The sequence below is a fragment of the Galeopterus variegatus genome, unplaced genomic scaffold (assembly GCF_000696425.1).
Source record: "Galeopterus variegatus unplaced genomic scaffold, G_variegatus-3.0.2 Scaffold44, whole genome shotgun sequence".
NCBI classification, from domain to species: Eukaryota; Metazoa; Chordata; class Mammalia; order Dermoptera; family Cynocephalidae; genus Galeopterus; species Galeopterus variegatus.
The window spans coordinates 241385-265860 of NW_007726155.1; the positions used below are offsets into that span (position 1 = coordinate 241385).

General features: G+C 42.1%; 1 protein-coding gene across 1 annotated transcript in view; it reads left to right on the plus strand.

Annotated features, from left to right (window-relative positions):
- Positions 1-24476, plus strand: part of EIF4E3 (eukaryotic translation initiation factor 4E family member 3) — a 40503-nt gene that overhangs the window by 4483 nt on the left and 11544 nt on the right. Inside the window, exons 2-4 of the mRNA XM_008571791.1 lie at positions 13209-13281; positions 22841-22935; positions 24176-24236. Of these exons, the coding sequence (XP_008570013.1) occupies positions 22910-22935; positions 24176-24236 (87 nt within the window). The 5' untranslated portion in view covers positions 13209-13281; positions 22841-22909. The remainder of the gene's footprint in view (positions 1-13208; positions 13282-22840; positions 22936-24175; positions 24237-24476) is intronic.

Sequence of the window (24476 nt, forward strand, 5' to 3'; positions counted from 1 at the left end):
CGGCGCGCGCTCCGGGACTCGCGCGGAGCCGGGTCGCAAGCCGAGCTCTGGGCCGCGCCGGGCGACCGTGCGGCGGCCTCGCCTTCCGGGCGGGGAGAGGAGAGCGCAGCCCCGAAAGTTTCGGCAGCACTTTCCTCCTTTTTGCCTTTCCGAAGAGAATGCCCCGTCGGGCGTCCTGGCTGGGCCGTGGGAGGTGGTGGCGAGTCGGGGGTGATCGGCTCCCCGCTGCAGAGCGATGGCTGTCCCGGTTACGCCGCGGGGCTCTGGGGGAGCTCAGGACACGACCCTGACTGTGACAGCACTCGGGGAAAGTTGACCCGCCCCTGGGGAGTGTGCGCTGGTGATATTACTACTGCACACTGGCCACCTCCACCCCGTGCCCGGCCGAAGCTGCCGTGGACGACTCTTGAAATTCTTCATCTACTGGGCAGATATTTCCTGAGCCCGTGCCGTGGAGCCACACACCTGCCATGCCCTGGGCATTCAGGGATGAGCAGCAGCTCATCTTGTCAGTAAAGGGGGCAATTATAGCATTCTCAAGGGACAGCTCAGGTGCCCTCGCCTTGGAAAGGCCTCCCCGACTACCGTATCTAAAACAGAAACTCTCGCCAGTGTTCCTTATTCTCCTGCCCTGCCTTCCGTTTCTTCATAATGCTTAATGTGACCGCATTCTAGTCTATGTGAATTTCTTTTCAGTCTGTCTCCCCAGCCCCTCGATACCTTCCCTTGGTTAAAAATCAAAGAGCAGAGACTTTTTCTTGGATGCTTGCTAAATCCCAGTACCTAGACCCATGTCTGGCACATAGTAGGAACACAGGAAATTTTTGACGAATGAATAGATAGATAAATGCAGACCCCTTCTTATTATCTGTGACGCAGCGGGTGCCCAATGATGACACCTCAAGGTTCGCAGGAGTGCATGAAAATTTTGATGAAATTGTGTCTACTGTGGTTAAATGTTAGGAGGAAATGTATGTGACTGTTTTCTGAGAAATTTGCTTCGTAGATACAAATCTGGTTTTAAAAGGCTTTGCATAAAATGCCTGCAAGATTTTAAAAAAGAGATATTCTTCACTTTCAGCTAAGACAAGTTTTTTTCTTCCTGTTGGAATTACCACCCATCTGTAAGAATTGACCATTGGAGCCATTTTCTTTTCTGGGACCTAAAGAAGTTGGGGGTGAGGGATATGGAGTGAGTCTCATTTTTCAAAACATTTTCACTTTCGTTATGGGATGCTAAAAGAGCATTTCGCTGTCATAACAAGAGTGGTTTTGGCAAACTTTAGCAGAATGAAATCATGTGTCCTTGTTTTTAAAGGTGTGCTGTTAACTGTGCTGTTTTCATCTGATCTCTGTTTTCAAGGTGTTAAACCACGACCTGTGGTCTAAATTGTGGATACTGCTGACTGGAAACAGTATCAAAAGAGTTTCTTTTTAAATAGGTCAAGAATTAGTCTACATATAGGAACAACACTTTTTAGGAATGATCTAAAATATCCATATTACATAACCCACACTCTTAAGAATATCTAGTGTCTTTAAAGTAAGAACATGGTAAGAAGACGCAACTATATCTCACTATTGATTTGCACGTTTTTGTTTTCTGAAAGTCAGTAATCAAATGAAATATGCTGTTAGCACAGTGTTCAAATCTTTAATAGAAATGACTGCATTAACTTAGAAATTATAATTAATTCCAACATTGTACATACGAATTTACTCGATCAATCATCTCATAATTTTTATTTAACTTTTTCTACTTCTCTGGGAATCCATTTATATAGGCTGCCCCCTTTCCCTTGCGTTTATGCACACATTGTGTTCTAGAAGTTCACTTGTAACCTTTTCCTCCAGAGAAACAACATTCTAGAAAAATCACAAAGTTCTCAAGAGAGCCCTCCAAGGCACCCTTCACTGCAGCATAGCTGATTTCTGCCACCGATGACATCAGTTTTGAGTTCCACGGCATCCAAAGGCCCCCCGCTACTTAAAACTCCCCTTTGGCATCTACCTCCTGGCCTGTCCTACCTTCCAGCCTATTGTGTGATGACAAGCAGGTGACCTAGCCTCCCCAAGCCTCACCTTCATTGTATGTAAAATGAGAACAGTGATAGGATTTCTCTCATAGGGCTGTTCTAAGGATTAGATAAGAACCATGGATATAAAACACCTAACAGGTGCCTGGCATAGAGTAAGTGCTTAGTAATTTTTAACTATTAACATTGTGTTATTACCATGCTCCCAAATTAGCAGCCCCTCCCCAAACCCACACCACATCAACAGTCTCTGGAGCAGCTGATCTGAATTCAGTGTTAGGAAGCTAGTAACCTAAATTCATTCCCCCCCTTGAGTGAAAGGAGAACCTCTCAAAAGAGTTATTTGCATGTTTAATAGTCAACTTAATAAATCCTTATTTGGTTAAAAAAATTAGACCCTATGGCTAAGAAAGCATTGGGCAGGGGGTGATTTTGGATTGGGGTATAGGATGAAGAGTTTTCCTCCCCTCTTCTTAATATTTAAAACCCTATTCTGTCATCTTGATTCTTCGAGGCCACTTTGGGCTGTGTGTGTGTAAAGTAAGGCAAATCATAACTAAAGCCAAAATGTTTCATTATTTTAGTTATTTTAGTTATACTAAGTTTCCATTTATATTGTCAGAGCTACGGCTCAGACCCTTCAAACCCATTGTACAGACTGGGTCACCAGACCCCTCACACGCAGGTCCGTGCTAGGTAATTGGGAAAGACTCCAGAAGCACTTTAATTACAGTACTGATCATTCAGTAACTGAGCCGATTTCTCTCCACTCTCTTCCTCTTCTGCCGACCATGTGTTGGTGAACAGTCCCACCACACTACCAGTTTTTCACAGTTGGAATTTCCATTTGATCCCTGAATCTTCTCTTCCAAGTACGCTTCTCCATCCAGTTCTGTACTTCATACTGTTGACTACTCTTGGAAAAGTTGGTTCAGGTCTAAGCCATCTCCTCTCCGTGTCCCTCTCTCTGCAGGCCTTGGTCATCTCTAGCCCTGGTTACATGGTAGCCTGCTTAGCTACCTGCCTGCTCCCACACTCTTCTCCAAGCATCCCCCATCTGCACTGGCATGGTTAGCCTTCTCACGTATACCTGATTTTATCATTCCAGAACTCCCTTGCCCCTCTCCTCTGCCGCAGCAACGGATTTTTACTTTATGTCTCTCATCACCTAAGGGTGCCTCTGTTGTGGGGCTGTGTGACCCAGATAGGGGGACTCTGAATCTCTGTTACTACTTCTACAAGAGCAGCTCTGAGTGGTGGTGGTTTGTTTTTAGAAATGGGCCACTTTAATTTGAAAAAATGATTCTCCACCTTTAAAAAAAAAAAAGAAAGAAAGAAAGGAAAACCATGGACTTACAGATTATGGTGCAAACTTATATATTGCTGTTTTAAATATGAAACCCATTTCATTTTTAGGCTTATCACCTACCACTCCCCCACTCCAAAATACCGCTCAGTCTGTCCCTTCTTTCTGGATATCAGACTACTGGAGAAACTGTGGACTTGCCAGCTTGTGAAATTTGTCTTGTGATGTTCCTTTTGCTTGGGATGGCCTTTTGCCCTTTGTCTACCTGAAAAACTGCCATGCAGCCTTTGAGGTCCTACTGGAATGCTAGTTCTCTGTAATTGTCCTTAAACAGCCTCGGGATGAAGCTCCAGGCGGGATGAAGGCCACTTCCCTTGTGTTCCTGCAGCATTTTTTTTTCTAGGCCAGTATTTGTATTATGGATAATTGATTCCTCCTCTGTCCCACCCTCTTGACTGTGAGACTCTAACTGCCTCATGTTTGTGACTCCAGGGAGTGCACATTGCAGTGCCTGGCACACAGTAGGTGTTTAGTGAGTATTTGTGGATGTTTGTTCTTGATCACAAAGGTGAGCCATCACATACATCTGCCACCAATCCCGCTCCATCAGGGTTTAGCTCCAACAAGTCTGTGTTTCTCAAAGTGTGGTCCCTCTTCCACTTATCTCAGAATCACCTGGCCATGCACATTAAACTACAGGCTTCCCACCGTGCATGAGACCTCCCGAATCAGACCTCTAGGGATGGAAGATGGATTTGTAACAAATGCCCTCGGTATCAAACTTGAGAGTTACTCCTCTCTTTACTGCTCATATATATTAATTGCCAGTCACTGTTGTAGGTTACGAGATTGCAAAGATGACTGTAACATGGGCCTTGCCCTCCCAGGAGGGATGTCTTACATGTCCTGTGCTTCCGTAGTGTCAATGAAGAGTTGAGAGAGGTGCTGACTTACGTAGGGACCCACCTTACAGGCTGAGTTCCAAATGCATTCCAGTGATGCGGTCCACAGTAACAAATCTGATATGCGGAAGTGGGTCCAGTGACAAAGGGGACCCCCAAATCATCCTTGTTCATAGAGTGCCCTACTAGGACTAGGCAAGGAGGAGGCAGTGTGGAATGGCCACAGTTGTCAGAGAGAGCTGGCATCTCCACTTCTATTTTTTTTTTCTCTACTCTTGCCTTTTTAGACCCACAAACTCTAAATGGCCCAGGATTTTGTTTTTTACAAGGGTTAAAGAGACTAGGCAAGGAGGAGGCAGTGTGGAATGGCCACAGTTGTCAGAGAGAGCTGGCATCTCCAGTTCTATTTTTTTTTTTCTCTACTCTTGCCTTTTTAGACCCATAAACTCTAAATGGCCCAGGATTTTGTTTTTTACAAGGGTTAAAGAGCCTCTGGGTAGACTGGCTGGGAAAGGCCCTGACCTAGGGGACTCACAGCCTTAACTGTGGGTCAGTGGTTGCTTCTTTCAGAAAGGTTTGAGGGCCCTCTGAAAAGTTACTGGTCCTTACCTGGTACTAGTACATATCTGGTGCTAGCTGCTCAAAAAATATTTTTTCCTGCTTTTAATATTACAGATGCCATGTACTTATTTCCAAACCTAAGGCAGCTGGCAAGACATTAGTTTTCCGGCATGGGGACAGCTCAAAATTTGGCCTCACTTAGTTCTGTCGTATACTCAAACGCTTATACTTCTTTTCCACCCAGCCTTTGTGTACTGAAGGATTAATTTTATATTCAGATGAAAAGAGCCCCTGTTGCTACTGTCAGAGAGCTATATGATAGACTAGGAGTGACAATTGATGGAAGCAGAGAGAGATTGAGATCAAATAAACATGCAGAAATAAAACATTTAGTTTATATAGTTTCAATAGGTGCACCATTAACTGTCAGTAATAGGGCTTGGATCATTTTTGTATGTGACTCTTTCTCAAACAGGAAGCTGGTGTAGCCACAGGCCACAGATCTATCTAAAAGTGATTAAAATGAAATTGTCTTTAATGGAGTAAATGATATGTGAGGGACATATGTAATCATGTTACTGGGCCTGTGCAGATTTTCCATCTGACAGCTGAGCCTGATGTTGATGTCAATTCTACAGGAAGACTGGCTTTTAGGAGACTTATCCCTGGCTTCAAAATCTTTGCCCTTAAGGTTGGGTCTTTTGGCTGAAATGAAATTATCTCTCACATAAGGTGGAATATTGTCATCATACATTTTTTACCAAATATTTATTTTGTGCATGTGTACTAGGCATGTGTATCCGGTAACTGATATACTAAACATATAAAGTTTTACATGTCATTTTCCACTTTAACCTGTTTATATGAACTGCAATTGACTCCTATGTGTTAAGCACTAGACTAAGTGCTATACATAATTGCCCACAAAATCCACATGATATTAAAGTAGGATTTATCAGCAACATTTTACAGATGAGAAAATTGAGGCCCGGAGAAGTAACTTGTCTGAGGTCACACAGCAATATAGAACAGAAACAGGATGTGAATTAAGGGCTGTATGACTCCAAGCTCTGCCGTCCTCACCCTGCTGAACACTTCTCTGTACGTATGAATAAAGGATGGGTTACAATTCCCCCATATCTTATATCCTAAAATATGGGGGCTGAACAGGACTTAGGTAATCTGGGCCTCCCACTTCGTTTCACAAATAAGGAAACAGAGGGCCAGTTTCATGGGAGATGATTGAGCCAAGGACCCCCTACTTCAAAATTTGCACAGAAGAGAGCCCTACCTGAAAACCCATATTGTAGTGCCTTTGTAGAATTGTCATTAATATTTAATGATAACCCCGTCTTGATAATGTCTTTGGGTGATAACAACTGTATTTGTGAGAATGGTAATATTTACATTTTTCTTATGATGCTGTGTTCATTAGATTTTAGTTCTCAAGTTAGTGTTTCTTGTGGTGACTTGATTTAAATGTTGGCCACCCCTATCTCAAACTTTAATGTATGTATGAATCAACTGGGAGTTAGCCGGCCACAAGTGATGTTTGGAGACTGCAGATCTCATAAGCTGTCAGGTGATTCTGCCCGTTGACTGATCACACTTTGAGCGGCAAAGATGCAGGCCAAATTTGAGGAAACCTTTGCAGCTTCTTTGCTTTGTAAGAAGCATTTCCAGGTATTTAGATGGCTGGGAAGTGGTGCTGTGGCCCACTAAGAGCTGGTCAGGTAATGGCTAAGATACTTTCCTTAGGTATTTACAAAATCCTCTGTCCCCTTGAACTTTCTTAATGAGCTTAGACTGCAACAGCCATACCTTAAAGGGCAGGGTTTAATGGGAAAGGCACATATGGAAGGTCTGAATTGTGGACTGTAAGCGGCAGGGCAGTTGGGACCAAGTTTGATGCATAGTGTGTTCATGGTGTCAAGCATAGTATCAGCCATGCAGGAAGTGTTCAGTTTAGGCTAGTGACTACGGGCAAGGTTGTCAGCCAACCTTTGGTTCAAGTCTCAGCTGTGCCACTGACCAACTGTGTATCTTTGGGCAAGTTACTTTCCCACCCCAGACACAGTTTTTTTATCTGCAAAGTGGAGTTGCAATTGTTGTTTACCTAAGGGTATTTTAATGGGGATGAAATGAGGTAACGTATACACGTACAACATGATATATGATCTCTTCGATTACTGGGGACTCAGTATTTCCTGAAAAAGAGAGAGGATAAAACGCTTTTTACATTTCAGACTTAAGGTAGAGTTTTGTCTTTTGGAGATTCTCAGGGAGCTGCTTTAATGAGTGGTGGATAAGCATGATTTGTAAATAGCATATTAGATTTTAGCATGTAAATGGTACTTAGGTGCTCGGAAACCATTTAAGTAGAACAGGTCCAATGTTATTGGACTTTCTGCCTTCTCCTAACTCTCCAAATGAAAAGGAATTTTCACCAGTTTTACATAGAGAATCTTAAGATGTATTTCCTGTTATTTAGTTATATAGTTGGAGACACACAGGAGTCATATAAAACTGGAGTTGGGAGTTCTGGTCTTAAGTAACATAAACAGCTCCCCTGACATCTTTACATTAATTACCTACCTGGCAGACCTTGAAGGGTCCTTTCCTACTTCTGCTGTGACCATCACAATTTCTGGATTAGCAAGATCCAAGTGGAATCAGCCTTCAAAGTAGCTGTGGCCTTTAGCCCAGTGATACTGGAGTCTGGTAGGCTTTCTTTTCTTTTTCTTTCTTTCTTTCTTTTTTTTTCTTATTTGTTTTTTGTGGGTTTTTTGCTTAGGCTTTCTTTTCTGAAGATGGATATAGGAAGTTCTCTCTCTATCCCACAGGTCATAAAAATGTGCCTATGTCTCTTCGTTTCTCATCTGTGTCCTTTTCTTCTGTCCATCTCTGATGATGATGACATCAGCAACAATTGCTTATTAGATGCAATTAGATGCACTGCATAAATGTTTTGTATAGCATTAGCTCATATAGCCTATATAGCAAAGCAATGAGGTGGAGACCAGGTTTCTAGAGAGGAAAAGAAGGTCAGGATTTTCATACAGCTGGTGGATGGCAAAGCTGGGACTTGAACTGAGATCTGTTGATTCCAAAGACCATCCTCTTAACCCCTAGGCTTTCCTGCCTTCCTGCTACAGCCCATCTATAGCCTTTGTTTGGTACATTATCTTCCTCCTATGTCTAGCCCCCAAAATGATGACTGTAAACATGCTGTTTCTGAGTTGTGTTACTGTGTCACATTTGGGGTATCATTATTGCCAGGGATTCCAGTGGAATCCAGCCCATTCCTTCATCTCTGTTTCTACCACCTCCCAACAGCGTAGCTAGATGCACGGGGGTGGAGGAGCAGTGGGTGGGCCCAAGGAGAGAGGAGGTAATCTAAGAAGGGCTGAGAGAGGGGTTTGCCATAAGGTGTATTGTATGAGACCACCCAGGCTGACAGCGACTGCTCAGATTTTACTGGGAGGCAGCCTAGTCTAAAGGGAAGGTCAAGGGCATCAGAGCCAGACAGACCAGGAGGAGAAGAACCCGGATCCACTATGCGAAAACAGGATCGCTGTGGGTTCAGATCCCTATATTGTCCAGCCACAAAAACAAAACAAAACAGAACAGAACAAGCTCGCTGAGCCTCAGTTTCCTAATCTGTAAAGTGGGGATAATGATACCAACTTGGCAGGATTGCTATAAGGATTAGAGAGAATATATTCAAAACCCTTTCATGTAATACATGCTCAGTAAAAGGAGGCTATTATTATATTAATATAATTAAATAGAGGGGAAACTCTTGGTGGTCAATTCAAATTGTTTAACCAGATGCATCTAGGGGCAAGTATTCCATTGCTGTGTTCTTAGCTTCAGCTGTATACCATAGGAGGGTGGCAGAGAATTCAGAGAATGTGAAAACGGGTCCCGATTCCTTGGTTGTGTGATTTTACTCAGCTCTGATTATATCTTCTTCTAGGAATGGTCACAAATCAGCATATATATTCCTCTCTCAGCTTTCTTTCCTCCCTCTTCCCCCCCAGGCAAATAAAAAAGGATCTGAACATTGTTTCTTCAGGAGTCTGGGGAATTCAGAGAGCAGGGGTGTCAGTTCTGGAACGTAAACTCCATGGGGACAAGGGCTTTGTCTAGAATGATCATCACTGTATCTGCAGCAGCTAAAAGAGGTGTCTAATGAATCCTTGTTGATTAAATACATTTTAAATCCTCTGAGACTGTTTGTTACATGTCTACAGCAGGATTTCTTGGGTTTGGCATGTCGTCATTTTAGATTAGATGATGCTCTGTGGTAGGGGTCTGTCCTGTGCACTGTAGGAGGTTCAGCATCACCCTTGACTTCTACCCACTAGATGCCAGTAGCATCCCCTTAATTCTGACAACCAAAAATGTCTCCAGATATTGCCAAATGTCCTCTGAGGGGCAACATCACCCCTAGATGAGCACCCCTGGTCTGCAGAGAGAGGGTTTTGATTAGCGTTATGTTGGGAGGTTAAGGTTTGTAACGTGAATGTAATACAGGTTTTTTAAGGATATGAGAATATACTGTATATGTGATACTAGTAAAAATGTTTGTTTCGTTGAAATCCATTACAAACATTTACCTTCCAGTTGCTACAACTATCTGAGTGTCAGGGAAGAGAAGATGTGGCTGCCCACTGCCAAGGCTGCAACTTTGCCATGAACAGCCTGTACTGCTAGTTTAAGACACAGTAACCATAGATGATACAGCTTCTGCTTCAACTTTGAATCAGCAAGTCCAGCACAGACTGACCTATTTATAAGGCAGACAGTTTAAAAATCTCAGCTCATTTGCCCTTTTAAGATTGATTCTGTGGCTGTGACCTAATTTTGCTTGTTAAAGAAGTTGGAGGTTAGGCATATTGGTGTTTTTGAGTGACTGTTAAAATTAGATTTGGCTCACAGGAGCCATATCTTCTGCTGTCCGGCCAAGCCAACCCTTTACTATGATCTGTAGTTCTGACAACATTGTTTTGTTACTTTGAAACCTGGGTATTCGTAAAACTGCCGAGTAGCTGGGAGGAACCTTTAAGATCACTTAATTCAACCTCCTCCGTAAAGAAATTAGGAAACTGAGTGTCCGTGGAACTTGACATATTTCCTTTCAAACCCCAGTACATCCATATCATAAATGGTTAATCTAGCAAAATTCAACAAAAATGGTGGCCTTGATGAGAATGCACCAAGAGTCAGCTATAAAACCCCACTAAAAAATGTGTGTATATAGGGCCGGCCCGTGGCTTACTCGGGAGAGTGTGGTGCTGATAACACCAAGGCCACGGGTTTGGATCCCATACAGGGATGGCCGGTTGGCTCACTGGCTGAGCGTGGTGTTGACAACACCAAGCCAAGGGTTGAGATCCGCTTACTGGTCATCTTTAAAAAAAAAAAAAAAAGAATGTGTGTATATGGCTCAAACAGGCAGCTCCACAGTGAGGGGTGAAGAGCAGGAATCACAGGTCACCTGTGTTTAAATCACATTGTGTGACCTTGGGCAAGTTACGAAACCTCTCTAAGCCCCAGCTTGCTCACCTGTGAAATGGTGATAAATAATATTGACAGCTGCATAAGCAGGTTTGCAAGGATTCAATGCTGCAAGGGAGGTCAGATGCTTCACACACTAGCAAGAATTCTGTACATATGTGTTAGCTATTGATATTGTTGTCTGATGCTAATCAGCACTGCTAGGTGTTTCCTTCTGGATCCTTTCTTGGGCTCTGGAAACTTGATTTTTTTTTTCCAAAATACTTGGACAGTGAAACTGAGATGACCTAAATGACTTTGTATAATTGTCTCCTGTACTGGAATATGAGTAAAAGACCAGACTATGAGGAGACAGGCATTAAAAAAGAGGCATGTAAAAAAAAAAAAAAAAGTTTATCGCTGATTTTTTTCTAGGTTAAATGGTATTTATCCTCACACCGTATTTGCTTAAATTGACATAATGCTGTAAGGTGAACATGCAAATGTACTCATTCTAAGCCATCCTAAATTGAAATGTAACATTACAGGGCCGGCCCGGTGATGCACTCGGTGGAGTGCGGTGCTTGGGAGCGCAGTGGCGCTCCCACCGAGGGTTCGGATCCCATATAGAGACCGGTCCGCTCACTGGTTGAGCGCGGTGGGGGCACGACACCGAGGGTTGCGATCCCGTTGCCGGTCGCGGTGCGGGCGTGACACTGAGGGTTGCGATCCCGTTACCAGTCACGAAAAAAGACAAAAAGGAAAAAAAAAAAGAAATGTAACATTACAAATTAGTAAAAAGCTTGAAAACACAGTTTTAAAAATGAAAAAAAATGCAAAGTACTTTTTCTCCCTTTGGACTCTAACCCTCCTTCCCCATACACAGTTAGGGAAGGAGCCCTCTGTATCCTGGCATATGTGCTTTGAGGGATTCGGGTATATATTTGCTGGGCATATTTGAGCAGTCAGCTAAACTTTTCAAAGGAAGAAAAATTAGTATTGGAATAAATGCCAGTAGATTTTCATGTAAAAGTAATAGATTTTTCATGTAATAATCTATTCAGAAAAAGTGAGGTTTTTTAGTTTTTTTCATCTAATCTTTTTATAATGTAAGTCAAAATGGCATAAAAACCTGCACTAAACAGCAATTAATATTTAACTGAGTTGATACTTCAGTAACCACGAGCCCAGTCAATCCACACAGACTGATGTATTTCATCAGGGGGCCGGTCACCAGAGTACCTCACTCTTTACCACACTGTTCAACATAGTTATTTTAGGCTTCAAGTTTGGCAACAAAATGCAATCGTGGTGGTTATTGTGGATTTGCTCTTTTTAAAACAATGTTCAGCAAATTTATAAACAGCTAGAAAAGAGTTGTAAACTCAGTGCTTAAGCATAGATTTATTTATCAGACTTCACCTGCCCAGAGGGGGTCTCTTGTTTGCCCCCAAACTGGTGCATAACTATTCTTCTTTAGTGACATCCAGACGAGGGAACTGTGTTCAGAAGTGCATTTTTGCTCTTCAGGTTCGACACTTAGGGAGCATTTATTGATTCATAGTTCAAGAAGTGTAGCCGCAGAGCCTTGCTATGCTCACCCCCACCTGGACATGGGCCTCTGCCATCCCCTCTATCCCTGAGCTAATGTGAGTTTTGTGCACATATCCAGTATGCAGTGGTTTAGCAACTGTCCGGAAAGTGCAACATGTTGAGGGTTCCTGGGGATGATGTCTCTGAGGGCCAGTGGCTGATAAAGAGTGTTCTTTTTATAGATTCCAGATCCTAGTGGGTCATCTGTGAGCAGGGTACTTTCTCCTCTCAGCAAGCCTCTTATTTCTCACCAACAACCAGACTTGGAGCTTTCGAGCACGATAGGTGTGGTGGGATTTCACTTTAGGCCTGATATAAGTGGACTCCAACATTCTTAAGCACGAACTGCAAATTCAGTATAGGAAGAAAGAAAAGGTGGCAGGAATGGAGTCTTAACTTGTAAGTGAGCCATGTCATTTTACCCCCAATCCCAGGAAATGATGCTTGGTAAGGCCAGTTAAATTGCATGGGTTTTCTGGTGAATAAACCTGTAGTATGTTGCCATCTAGTGGAACATATAGCAAACTAAAGATTAACACATTCTGACCATAAAGTTCAGCAGAGCTAATTGAAACAGCTGGAGAAAATAACTGAAAATATTTTCTAAAGGTGAGTGTTTTTGGAAACACATGCAAACTCAGAGGAAACCAAAGTTGACTTTTAGCAATAATGTTTTCTTAAAGTAGGCAAATGGTCACTCCCTTTCCCAAGAGTGCATGGATATTTTACCACCAACTGCTAAAAAGTTTTGAAGCATATCACCAGGTCAGGACCATGCATTTCATTGTCATCTGTACATGAGATAGTCTGTTATCTAAGGTGCTAGCCAAAATGCTTGGTTATCACTAGTTTTAGTATTTTAAAAATGATTTTACAGTTTCTAATAGCTTTCTTACATACATTTTTCCTTTGAAGCATATCACCAGGTCAGGACCATGCATTTCATTGTCATCTGTACATGAGATAGTCTCTTATCTAAGGTGCTAGCCAAAATGCTTGGTTATCACTAGTTTTAGTATTTTAAAAATGATTTTACAGTTTCTAATAGCTTTCTTACATACATTTTTCCTTTTTTCCTGTTAAATTTCCACAGAATAAAAATGCTGATTTTTTAGGAGAAGGAAACACATGACTTCACAAAGCAGGAATTTCACAGTTTTTAATTCTAACTAGCATCCCAGAAATGTTCAGTTCTTGGTTTTAGACCTGATTTTTATTAAGACCTGCACCATCGCATTGTGGACTATTTCATGAACACTGACTGCTCGTTTTGCTTGTGTCTTTGTTCTTTTGCTTGTGTTTGCTCAGATCCCTCCCTGGTGCCACAGCAGCTGAGTGTGCATCAAATCTGAAGAAAATCTACACAGTACAAACTGTACAGGTAAGATCCAGAAAGGGGTGTGCTGGATTAGCATGGTGCGTGTTGGACGCTTACTCCTCCAACCTGAAAATGCCACTTGCTGCAGCCCGTGCCCAGGGTTCTGCTCTGCAGTTGGCTCTTGGGTCCGTTTTTGCACAGCTGCCCTTGAGCAAGTTCACCCCAGAGGCCAGCTGGGCACACGCTAGGTGATCTGTCCTTCTCTTTGATCTACTTGACCTACTTCCTAAATCTTTCATAGACCCATGCGAGAAGCAGACTGTGGTGTGGTTAAGAGGGAAGGTTTTGAAGATAATTATCTGTGTCTATGTTCAAACTCCAGCTCTGTCGCTCTGTTTCCATCAGTGCGAGGTGGTAGCACCTACCCTGCAGGGTTATCAAAAAGGTCACAGAAGGAGAGCAGGATAGTGTTGAGCATGAAAGTGGAGAGTCTCAGCTTGACTTCCTACTTTACCTTCCAATTCCATTATCCTAAATTAGACAGATACCAACCCCTTTAATTTCTGTAAAACTGGTATTATAATAGCACTTACCTCCATGGGTTACTGTAAGCATTGAATAAAATAATGTTTATGCTATGCTTAGTAGAATACCTGATACGTAGCAGGTTCTCTACAGATGTAAGCTCTTAGTTCTATTCTTTTTCTATTCAACTCTGAGGGCAAACATAGCTTTAAAAACTGATTTATTTAGTTGATCACATTTCTATTCTAAAGCAAATTCTATCAAGTTTCTTCCCTCTTCTAGCTTAATATACTGTTACAGATAGAATAAGGCATTTGAGGCCACCTAAAAGTTGCATTGACCATATGTAATTTTCTAGAAGGGACAGATTTTAAACAGTTTTCCTGTTGTGCCCTAAATCTTTTAATGTCTTAGAAATTCCAGTAGATTGGCATCTAGATTGTGTCTCTTAGGCGGCCTCTCACATGCAGAAGTAGCACAAAGATCTTGGTCCCCAGTATCTGGTTCAAAAAATTTGGTACTCAGACTTATGCAGTCCCAGCAGTCTGATTGTGAGGTACTATGCATGGCCACTGAGGACAGTTAAGCTGGATCCAAAGACATGGTTCTGACCATAGGCTATTTCTGATCTGGTTGGGAGAATGACATAAGCATGTGGAAAGCAAAATAACAGTGCTGCTGTGAATAACCATTCTGTGCCAAGTGCAGGCAGTGTCACAAGGCAGCACATGACCACCGCCCAGAGAAATAACTGCTCTCAAAGTCTGCGAAAGGCGGCCCCTGCTTCTCCCCTCTTGTGAATTCATGGACTTTTGTCACCTCTTCCCAGAAGCCATAATAAACCTCAGAGTCCTTGATGTTAAGGTGTGCCCTCAACTTGGAAGTTCTTAGATTCTATTGCTCTTTTGAGGTACTCATTAGACTTTTTCCACTCCATTGTGACATTGGATCGTCAGAGCTGTGCATGGAATTCCTGCGCAGACATTGGCAAAGTTAGATTAAGGGGCTGGCTTGGTTTTCCTGATCCTACGTGATAACACAGAGCATTTGGTGGAGACTGTGGATCCAGAAGCATGGCAGCATCTTCAGAGACCAATTTGAGGTACCTGGGCTGGCGCATACTAGGAAATACTTTCCTTAAAACTATACATATTGGGGTTGGTCCAAAGGTAGAAGTTATGTCAGTTGATTGTTCAGTCAGTTATAGATCAAACTCCTTGTTCTGCTCTTTCTCCCTTTCTCACTACTGTGCTTATCTTAGAAACAAAAAACTATATGTTAGTAGGATATAATTTATATACAGTAAATGCAGATTTGTTATGTGTAAATTTTGACAAAGGTGTGCACACATGTAACCTTCACCCAGATTAAGATAAAAAAAATTCTGTCACATCAGAAAGATTCTTTGTGCCCCCTCCTAGCCAGTGTCCCTCCTCCAGAAGCAACCGCTGTTCTGATTTCTGTCATCGAACATTTGATTTGTCTGTTACTGAACTTAATATATATGGAATCATACAGTACTTTTTTGTGTATGATCTCTTTCATTCAGTAAATGTTGAAAGATGGAATGGATGAATGAATGAGAAGTTAACAAATGAACCACTTTCCTGGGTCACAACAGACTGCTCATGTAAGAACTCATAATGGGAGCAAAAATTTATTCTTAAGGGGGGTGACAGTGAAGAAATCTTACTCTTTTTATGTACAAAACATAGACATACATGCAGTCCATAACAGATATATGGTCTCTCCGTGGTATTAAAATTTCATCAGAGGTGATTAGGAAAAGGGGCTCCTTTGGTGGCAGGGGTGGGGGCATGACAGTAAAAAAGGGTAGAGAAACATAGCTCTAGGTGGTCAGGAAGCTCCTTCCTGTCTCTGCTGTCCCTGATCCCCTCAGCTTCCTCATCTGTAAACCTGGGATAATAATAGTGCCCACACCCTAAGGCTGAGTGTCAGATATATTAAATGAGATTGTTTATAGTTCATAGTACTACTTGGCGCTTGGTAGGCCCTCAACTGTTGCCAGCTTTTACTAAAGTGTTACTGGTTTATACCCCTCAACTTCATCAGTTGGTGGGGTAGGGTGTGGGCACAGGTAGAGGGCAGCCACACTGCCTGGGTTTGTGTCCCACATCTGGCACTTATTAGCTTAGACGAGTTACTTAACCTCTCTGTACCTCAGTTTACTCATCTGTAAAATGGGAATAATTGTGATAGCAATTTTATCATGCTGTTGTGAGAACGAAATGGTACGATAAAGTTAAAAGCACCCTGTAAGTACCCAATAGTAATGATAAGCTCATCTGCCATCATTTGCCTACTACTGTGACATCTTTTTATACTTTCCTAGTCTATTTTATATCAGAAACTATATATTTATTTCAAACAATTTTACCCTGGATTACACCACTGCTAACATCAACTTAAGAAAACATTTTTAACTTATCAATAACTTTTGGGATTTCGGCCCTTGAATGTCCTTAACATCCCATGAATAGTCCTTAGTATTTAAGAACTAGCCAAAGTGCTGATTTTAAAGTCGTTTGAGGGTATGCTTCATCCCGCTCTCTTTTCTGTGGTTGCATGTTGATTCTTTAATTCTTACTCTGTCAGCACTAAAAAACTGGCTCCCTAATCATGTCTGTGTTTTCTCCCTGTATATGTTTGGATGAAATGTAAGAATCATGTGTTACTAGTGATTGATGTACATAAAGACATAATGTGTCTTTTTATAGTTTGAGGCCCTTTAAGCAAATCGAAGTTGATGGGGGTAGGAGAGGAATTATTATCCCATTTATTAGCTGAAGAGACTGAGGCTGGAAGGTAAATGGCTTAAACGTCCAGTGGCAACAGCCAGTCATACCATGTTTTGGAACTGGAACTTCCTCCCTCGTAGTTCATTTCTCTCTGTTTCACTCCCATGGACTGAGGAGTGGAGAAGGCGTGGTCTCCAAAGGACCCGTGACCTCTGCTGAGGACACTCTCATCAAGGCCAACAATAATCTTCTCTGCCTGGAGTTAAGTTTATTTCCTACTTTCCTGTCTTTCTTGGAAAATTCCATTTTCCATCTAGGTGTGTTTTCCAGATGTGTATTGATTCTTTATACTCTTCTATGAACATGTCCAAATTTTCCACTTTTCTCCTGTGTTTTTGGATCCTCAGTGGGTGCAGTGCAGAATAGAACATGGCTTCTGAACATGTCTGATCTTACCTGTGGGACAATGAAAAGCTACCTGCTGGATATAATTTGCAAGGGAGGGCTCCCTTGTCCCCCGTGTCTCTCAGCCTTGCCTGCCACACAACGAAAAATTCCACCCCTGAAAACCCACTCCTGTACAGCATTCTATGTCAAACCTCAGTAAATTGATTTTTTTTATCACCTTCAAGATTTTGCCATGCTTGTCCCACCTGTACTATGTTCTACCCAGTATTTCCCATAAATTGACTTTTTACTTAAATTTACACAAAACAGAAACTTGGTGTTTCTGTAAGTGGAATTCAGCATCATTTATTCTAAACAGAAAATCTTCATAAACAATATATGTAATCTATTAAAATTAAGAGAATGCTCCTCCTGCATCTGCTAAAACCATCCTGTGCTGCCAATAATACCAAGACTTCATCCTTATCAGGTCAAGCCACCTCATCGTGGAGTTGTTATACTGTTATAGCTCATTAAATTAGGGTAACAGATTGCTTTCTAAACTCTTGGGAAATGAGGGCTGTTCCTTCAGAAGAGAGACTTATAGATCAGTATTGATAATGGAGGATGATGGCAAGATTGATTCAAAGTACGCACTGCCCTGGACACAGCAGAGCAGCCCATGGTGGGTGGCATCCTGCAATAGGATGACCTGCAGTCAGCCATTTGGGTGAAGGGAGGGCCCTGAGGGAAAAGAGGGAGAAAAGTACCAGAAGCCAGGTCTACTTCAGTTCTGTCCAGCACAGACAATATCAGATACAGGTTGAGCATCCGTAATCCAAAAATCCGAAATGCTCCAAAATCTGAAACTTTTTGAACCCTGACATGACACTCCAAGGAAATGTTCATTGGAGCATTTCAAATTTTGGGTTTTCAGATTAGGGCTGCTGAACCAGTATATTCTGCAAATATTCCAAAATCCAAAAAAATTTGAAATGTTTCTAGCCCCAAGCATTTCAGATAAGAGATATACAACCTGTATATCTTCATCAATCATTCAGTTTATTCACTATATGGATAATGGGATCAACATTCTATAGTCACAACCCAGTTACGCAGAAATGTAACTGAAGTCAAATTGTCCATGAGCCTCCATGCTTGCTCTTGGCAGTGGAGACCAATGTGCGTGTGTTTGTATGTGGGGGTGGGGGGAGTAAGTGAGATTCAGTCTTGCAGTTTAAAAATTATTTAGTCACTGCAGATGTAAAACCTTGATCTCTTTGAATTTAAGTCTCTTTTGGTGAAATTTTTCGCCCTCTTCCCCTTCTCCACATGAGGCATATACAGAGAACCTAATCCTACCTGACCTTTGGGTGCTGAGCCTACCATCTCTGGCCCTGCCATGGCCTCAGGTCATAAAAGCCCCTACTGTAAACACCCACATCCAGACCCCAGGTCATACTGTCCACAGGCTTTCTAGGGATTTCATGCTCCAAATTGGGGATTTAGGAAATTTGGATTTGGCTGCCTTTCCTGTACCCCACCAGAATGTGGAGAACGTTGCAAGGCTGCAGCAGGTCAATCTAACAAGAATAATCCCTCCCACATCCTAGCTGTTCTCTGACCTGGCCACCATGCTGCTCAGCATGGCAGGAATGAGGGCTTTCTATAGGAGTCTTGTAGCCTCGTGGGCTGTACCCAGAAAGCAGGCTGTGTACTGCTGTGCTCTAGGTTTCTCCAAACTTTTCAGGGGGAGGGAGCTCTCCTCCATCATCTCAAGGTTTGAACCCCACTCTCCTCTCACTCCAAGCTCTTAACTCCCCAACTCAGAGTTTGATTTTTAACTGACGTTCTGTGTAGTGGGAAATTGCCCTCAGGTCCTCGCCTTTAGCTCATCTACTCGCTGATCAGTCCTCCAAACTTGAGCTTACACTTTAAGTCTAGCTCTTTTGGAATTCAAAGCAAAACCTATTTCTCTCTCAAGCACTTAGCTCTTACAAATCAGAAGCATTTTGCATTCAGATTTTGTGTCTGCTGAGTTAAAAACACCCATTAAGCTCTTCAGCTGCCATCTGTTCTGATCTCTAGCTGCCCTTCCCATAAATACCATTGATTCAGTTGGTGGGAAGCCCCAGACAACTAGAAATACCTAATGAGCAAAAATATTTGTTTAATATTTCAAAAATACTCTCCTGCTACCATGCTACAACCCTTGGAAGAAACCCTAGATTTTTTTTAAAGGTGTATTTGGGTGGTTTTGTTTTATAAAATAAACATGTCACTTTGTTGTCTGTCAACACACGGCGTTTTCACTTCTCAAGAATTTTCAAGTATATTGTCTTTTTTTTCTTCAGAACATTCAGTAGGAAGTTGAGGAGGAAATTTACCAGTTTTCCTGGTAATGAATGAGTATCTCTTTGGCAGAAGACTGTCAGGTGGGGCACAATTGCTCCAACCAGAACTAGCAGATTGGGGATTTCTCAAGTAGTCACCATGTTTAATGAGTCTAACCACAGCTTGCTTCTTTACCTTAGGCCTACTGAGTGCTTTCACTTTGCACTTAATCATTAAATTATCCGATGAAATTACTGTATCATACTCATCATACAGTGGAGGTGATTTTAGTTTCAAGAGCTACGTGACCTGTGAAGGTTGTCCTGAGAACTTAGGTCTTAAATCCAGTGTTGGACTGAATTTAAGTGTCTGCCCTGCCTCACTTCCTCAAGGGGAGGTGTCAGAATGGTGCTTGAGGACTTACCCACCAAGGAGTGGGACTCCTGTGGTCAAAGGCTGCCCCTCCCACGTTCAGCTCGGTTCCCCAAGGACTTGTCACAGTGTGCTGCCCACAGCTGGAGCTCACAAACGTTGACTGAATAAATGTGCTTAGTTTTATTTTTACTGCAATCTTCCATTTGCAGGCCAAGTAGAATGAATTATAATCCTGATGGCTTTTGAAATCTATTTGTAGAGTTTTATCGGTAGTAAAATTTAGGTGTTTCAAATTTTTTTTAAAAGTGTTCCAGAGAATATAATGAGTGATCAAGCTTCCACTGTAAATGCCCTGTCACTTTGGCAGGGGAAGGTGAGAGTCACCATCAAACATACTCAACAAATGTTTTACTTATTAGGTGAGGTTTGCAAGAAGGAAACAGACCAGTTTAGTGTCAAGTACTTTTTAAATGTGGCTCTTTTCATTGATGTCACTGGATATTTTGTTTCCATTTTGCATTCCTGCAGAAATGTGCAAATTTGTGCCTTAATGAATATGTTAAGTCTGTCACTGTATCCTCTTGGGCTGTAACCTTTTCCTGTCAGATTTGCCAACACAAAATCAGTTGTCTGTTTTTGTTTCCAAGAGAAGCTGCTAAAAGCTATAGTGCTTGGAGTGTTTTTCTTATCTTTGGGATGGGAGCATATTTTTGTTGTATTTTTTTAAAGAGCTTCAAACACTAGGTAAAAAGTCAGGACTCAAGAACTTTGGCAAGGGTGGGAGGGCAGAACCTTTTGTTTGGAATGTCTTTTAGGGAACTTGAAGTTTGCCAGCACCAAACTCCTCTTAGTTTTACCTTAGGCACTGTTTTCATTTTAGCATCATTTTGCCCATAAATTCTACAGAGGCCATTGTCACATCCTAGCAGGGATCTCAGACTGGAGTTAAACAACCACAGGACTTGACAGAGTTATGGACATCTCACTGGTGGGAAAACATCATCAGCAGGTGTCCCTCTCTCTGTGACTCCATGACCTGGTCCATGGTTTCCAAGATTGGAGAAATCTGTGCCTAAAATATGTAGTAATATCTTCAAAGAAAATAATCATTAAGAATGCGGGGTTTGGAATCAATTTGCCTGGGTTCAGATTTTAGCTCTTCTAATTCACATTCACTCCACAGACAGAAACTGAGATAATGGAGTAATCTTATTATTTGCACTAATAGCAAAGCATTTGTAGGGTAGGTACCCCCGTAAGGACAGATACCTGTTTGAAGTGCTCCCGTGACTACAAATCTACTTTCAGCTGCTCCTTCTACTTGCACCATTTCAGTAGAAGGAATCAAGTGCGTTTTCAATTGATCTACCATCACATAGTTTTCCTTTCAGTTATATGGTACAGTTTATCATTGCCACCTTTGCAATCAATTCAGCCTTATTTACACAAACAGGCTTGAACAACCTATAAGGATTATCATTCAACATAGAAAAAATTCCATTCCACACTTGCAGTGCAACTCATGAGGCCCTAGGATTCATCTTTCTAATTGCCCTGTTACTTGTAAGGTTTTCCTCAGATCCGCTAGGAGACCCAGATGATCACCCTGTACTTACCTCACCACTCAACAGTCTCAACAATATTGCTCATTTGCATAGTCGTTCTGTGCATAGAATTCACAGCACAGTAAGTCTGCAACCCACTCCAAAAAACTGGGAAGCATTTTCTTCTTTGTAGCTGCAACCCTCATCCTAATCCTAATGGTCAAACGAAACAGTGACACTTGGGCAGGATAGTCTCTGTGCCTCAGTTTCCTTATCTGTAAAACAAGGGTAATAATCATACCTTCTCGTTAGGTTATCATTAGGATAAATTACATAAACATGTAAAAGGTCATAGAAGAAAGCCTGGCACACAGAATAGCTCAGTAAGTATCACTTGTTCTTGCCATTACTTTTAGTTTCTACTACAGTAGTCCCCCGCATCCTCAGGGGATACGTTCCAAGACTCCCAGTGGATACCTGAAACTGCAGATAGAATCAGACCTTATATATACTATGTTTTTCCCTATACACACCTACATATGTTTATAAATTAGGCACAGTAGGAGATGAAAAACAATAATAATAAAAAAGAACAATTGTAACAATATACCAGCATCACTATTCTTGTGCTTTGGGGCCATTATAAAGTAAAATAAGGGTGACTTGAACACCAGCACCGCAATACTGCCATAGTCACTGCGATCACTGAGAGAGCTAAGTGACTAACAGCTGGGTATTGTATAGTGTGGACATGCGAGACAGAGGGATGATTCACATCCTAAGCAGGATGGAGTGGGACAGTGTGAGATTTCATTATGTTACTCAGAAGGGCGTGCGATTTAAAATTTATAAATTATTTCTGAAACTTCCCACAGTTCTGGAGGCCAAAAGTCCAAGATCAGGGTGCCAGCATGGTCAGGTTCTGGTAAGGGCCCTCTTCCTGGTTTATGGCCATCTTCTGCTTGTATCCTCACATGGCGGAGAGAGGACTGGCTCTCTTCCTCTTACAAGGACACAGATCCCATCATGGGGGCTCTACTTTCATGACCTAATCACCTCCCAAAGTCCCCACCTCCTATTACTATCCCATTGGGGGTTAGGGTTTCAACATGTGAGTTTTGGGAGGTCACAAACATGCAGTCCATGCACCCTGTATCTTGGGCAGCTTGTGGTTTCAGCACTTGAGTTGCTCCCTGTTCCCTCTAGGGGAGGAAAGGGAGGAGGACAGAGCACCTAAGATGACTCCTTTCTGCTCTCTGCTGTACACCTCCAGCCCCCAAGCCAAAGCATCACAGACTCCTTCCAGGCTTAGAAAGAGGAAGTATGGAAAGGAGATACAGAAATATGGCTCAGCACACATATTCAGTACTAAAGGCTTTATTAGATACCAGCTACCTGTCAGAGAAATTATTAGCAAGATCGTATCCTGTTTTGTGCAGACATGTCACATAGGAATGTTTGCTTAATAACCATATTTTCTTAAAGCACAGAACTTGGCCCAACTTCAGCAAGGAACATTCTTTAATGTTATGTTACATTTTCTAGGAGAAAATTAGAAGAGATAACAGAAAAATCTATTTTGAACAAACGGAACTTAATGAGAATCAAATTTTTTCCTCAATGCATTAATTTTATAATCTAGTAGCATACTAGTAACTCAGTACTAGGTGTATTAAACAAACTGTTTTTCTTTTAAAGATATTCTGGAGTGTATACAATAACATCCCTCCTGTGACTAGCCTGCCTTTGAGATGTAGTTATCATTTAATGAGAGGAGAGAGGCGACCACTTTGGTAAGTGTCTAATGTGTAATCTGAGGTCAAGATGGGAGGGAAATGGTCGTGCACTTCATGAGCAATCATATCACCTGAGACATGTCTCTCCTGTGGACCACATAGAAAGTCTGTGATACTAACTAATCATGGCCCAGAGTCTAGGGGGAAGTATCCTTCTTTAATAGCTTGGTATAGTGATAAGGGTGGGGGACAGTAAATTAGTTTGCCCTGGTTGGAGTCACAATTACCTTATATCATGTCATTCAACATTTTTGAGTTATTTACTCATTAATAAAATGGAATGTATCTCAGCTCATTCAGTAGCAAGTGACAGAAACCTAATTTGGGCAAAAAAAAAAAAAATGGAATTTTTTGGAATCTGTAACTGAGAAGTCCACTGGTAGGACTGATTTCTGGCAGATCTGGGTGTTCAAATGTGATCAGGAATCTGATACCCTCCATCAGGTTTTCTAGGCTTTCCTTTGCATTGGTTTAATTTCAAGCTTAATTTTCTCTCATCTGTGGTGGCAAAATGGCCTTCATAAGCTCTGATCTTACACCCTGCAAGTTTATCAATGTCAGCATTCACTAGCGCCAATGAAATCTCAGAGCCGGCTCTCATTGGCCAACTGTGGACCACCTTTCCATCCCTCGCTAATCACAAAGACAAGGAGGAAGCAGTGTTTTCACAGGCACACCTGAGTCCTAAGCCCACCTTCCAAGCCAGGATCTGGAATCAGCGCTGAGTGGGTCTGACGTAAGTGTAGGGGACAGGTGGCTCCTTAAAGTGAAACTGGGGTGCTCTTACCAGAGAGAGAGCAGATATTTAACAGAGAAACACAGCAAGGACACCTATAAGGCCTACAACACAAGATTGATGTGAAAATCAAATGAGACAGTGTCATGGACATGATATTGACGTGTAAAGGCCTTCACAGGTGAAGCAGGTACATTACTTGTTCTTCCCCTAGGGAGCCTCTCAGCACCGCCCTGTTGAGGATGAGGACCTGGTGTCCTCCACCCTCCCTGCCCTTGTAGCGGCCCAAATTCTACTTTCTTCCCTCCCCATCCCTATCTCCTTCCTTTTTCTTTCATCTGCTTCTGTTTCCAGTAAAAGGACTGTGGGAGAGTTTATTGAAAAATGACCAATTGGTTTTATTTTTAAGGCCATCTATTGTTAAAGGAAATGTATGTAGAAATACTTAATCTGAATGTACATAGAACTACCTAACCCTTTAAACCTTGGTCTTTGATCCAGGGAAGAAGAGAGTAATGCAAAGGGTGGCGTATGGAAAATGAAAGTTCCCAAGGACAGCACGGTAGGTTTGCTTTGATCCTTTTCCAGAGCTGGCTAAGCTGGGGTTGCTGTTGACTGCATGTGATGAGCGCTTTGTGCTTTTGAGACAGCCTGACTGGGAGTCTCTGGACAGGCCTGGGGGTGAGAAATTCTGCTCTGGCACTGGTGATTTTGGGGCTTTCACTGTCACCTTAAAAATGTCTTATTGTGCTTCTCTGTAGAAATGGTGGAACAGTGTGACTGTATCTTGGAGTCTGCAGGA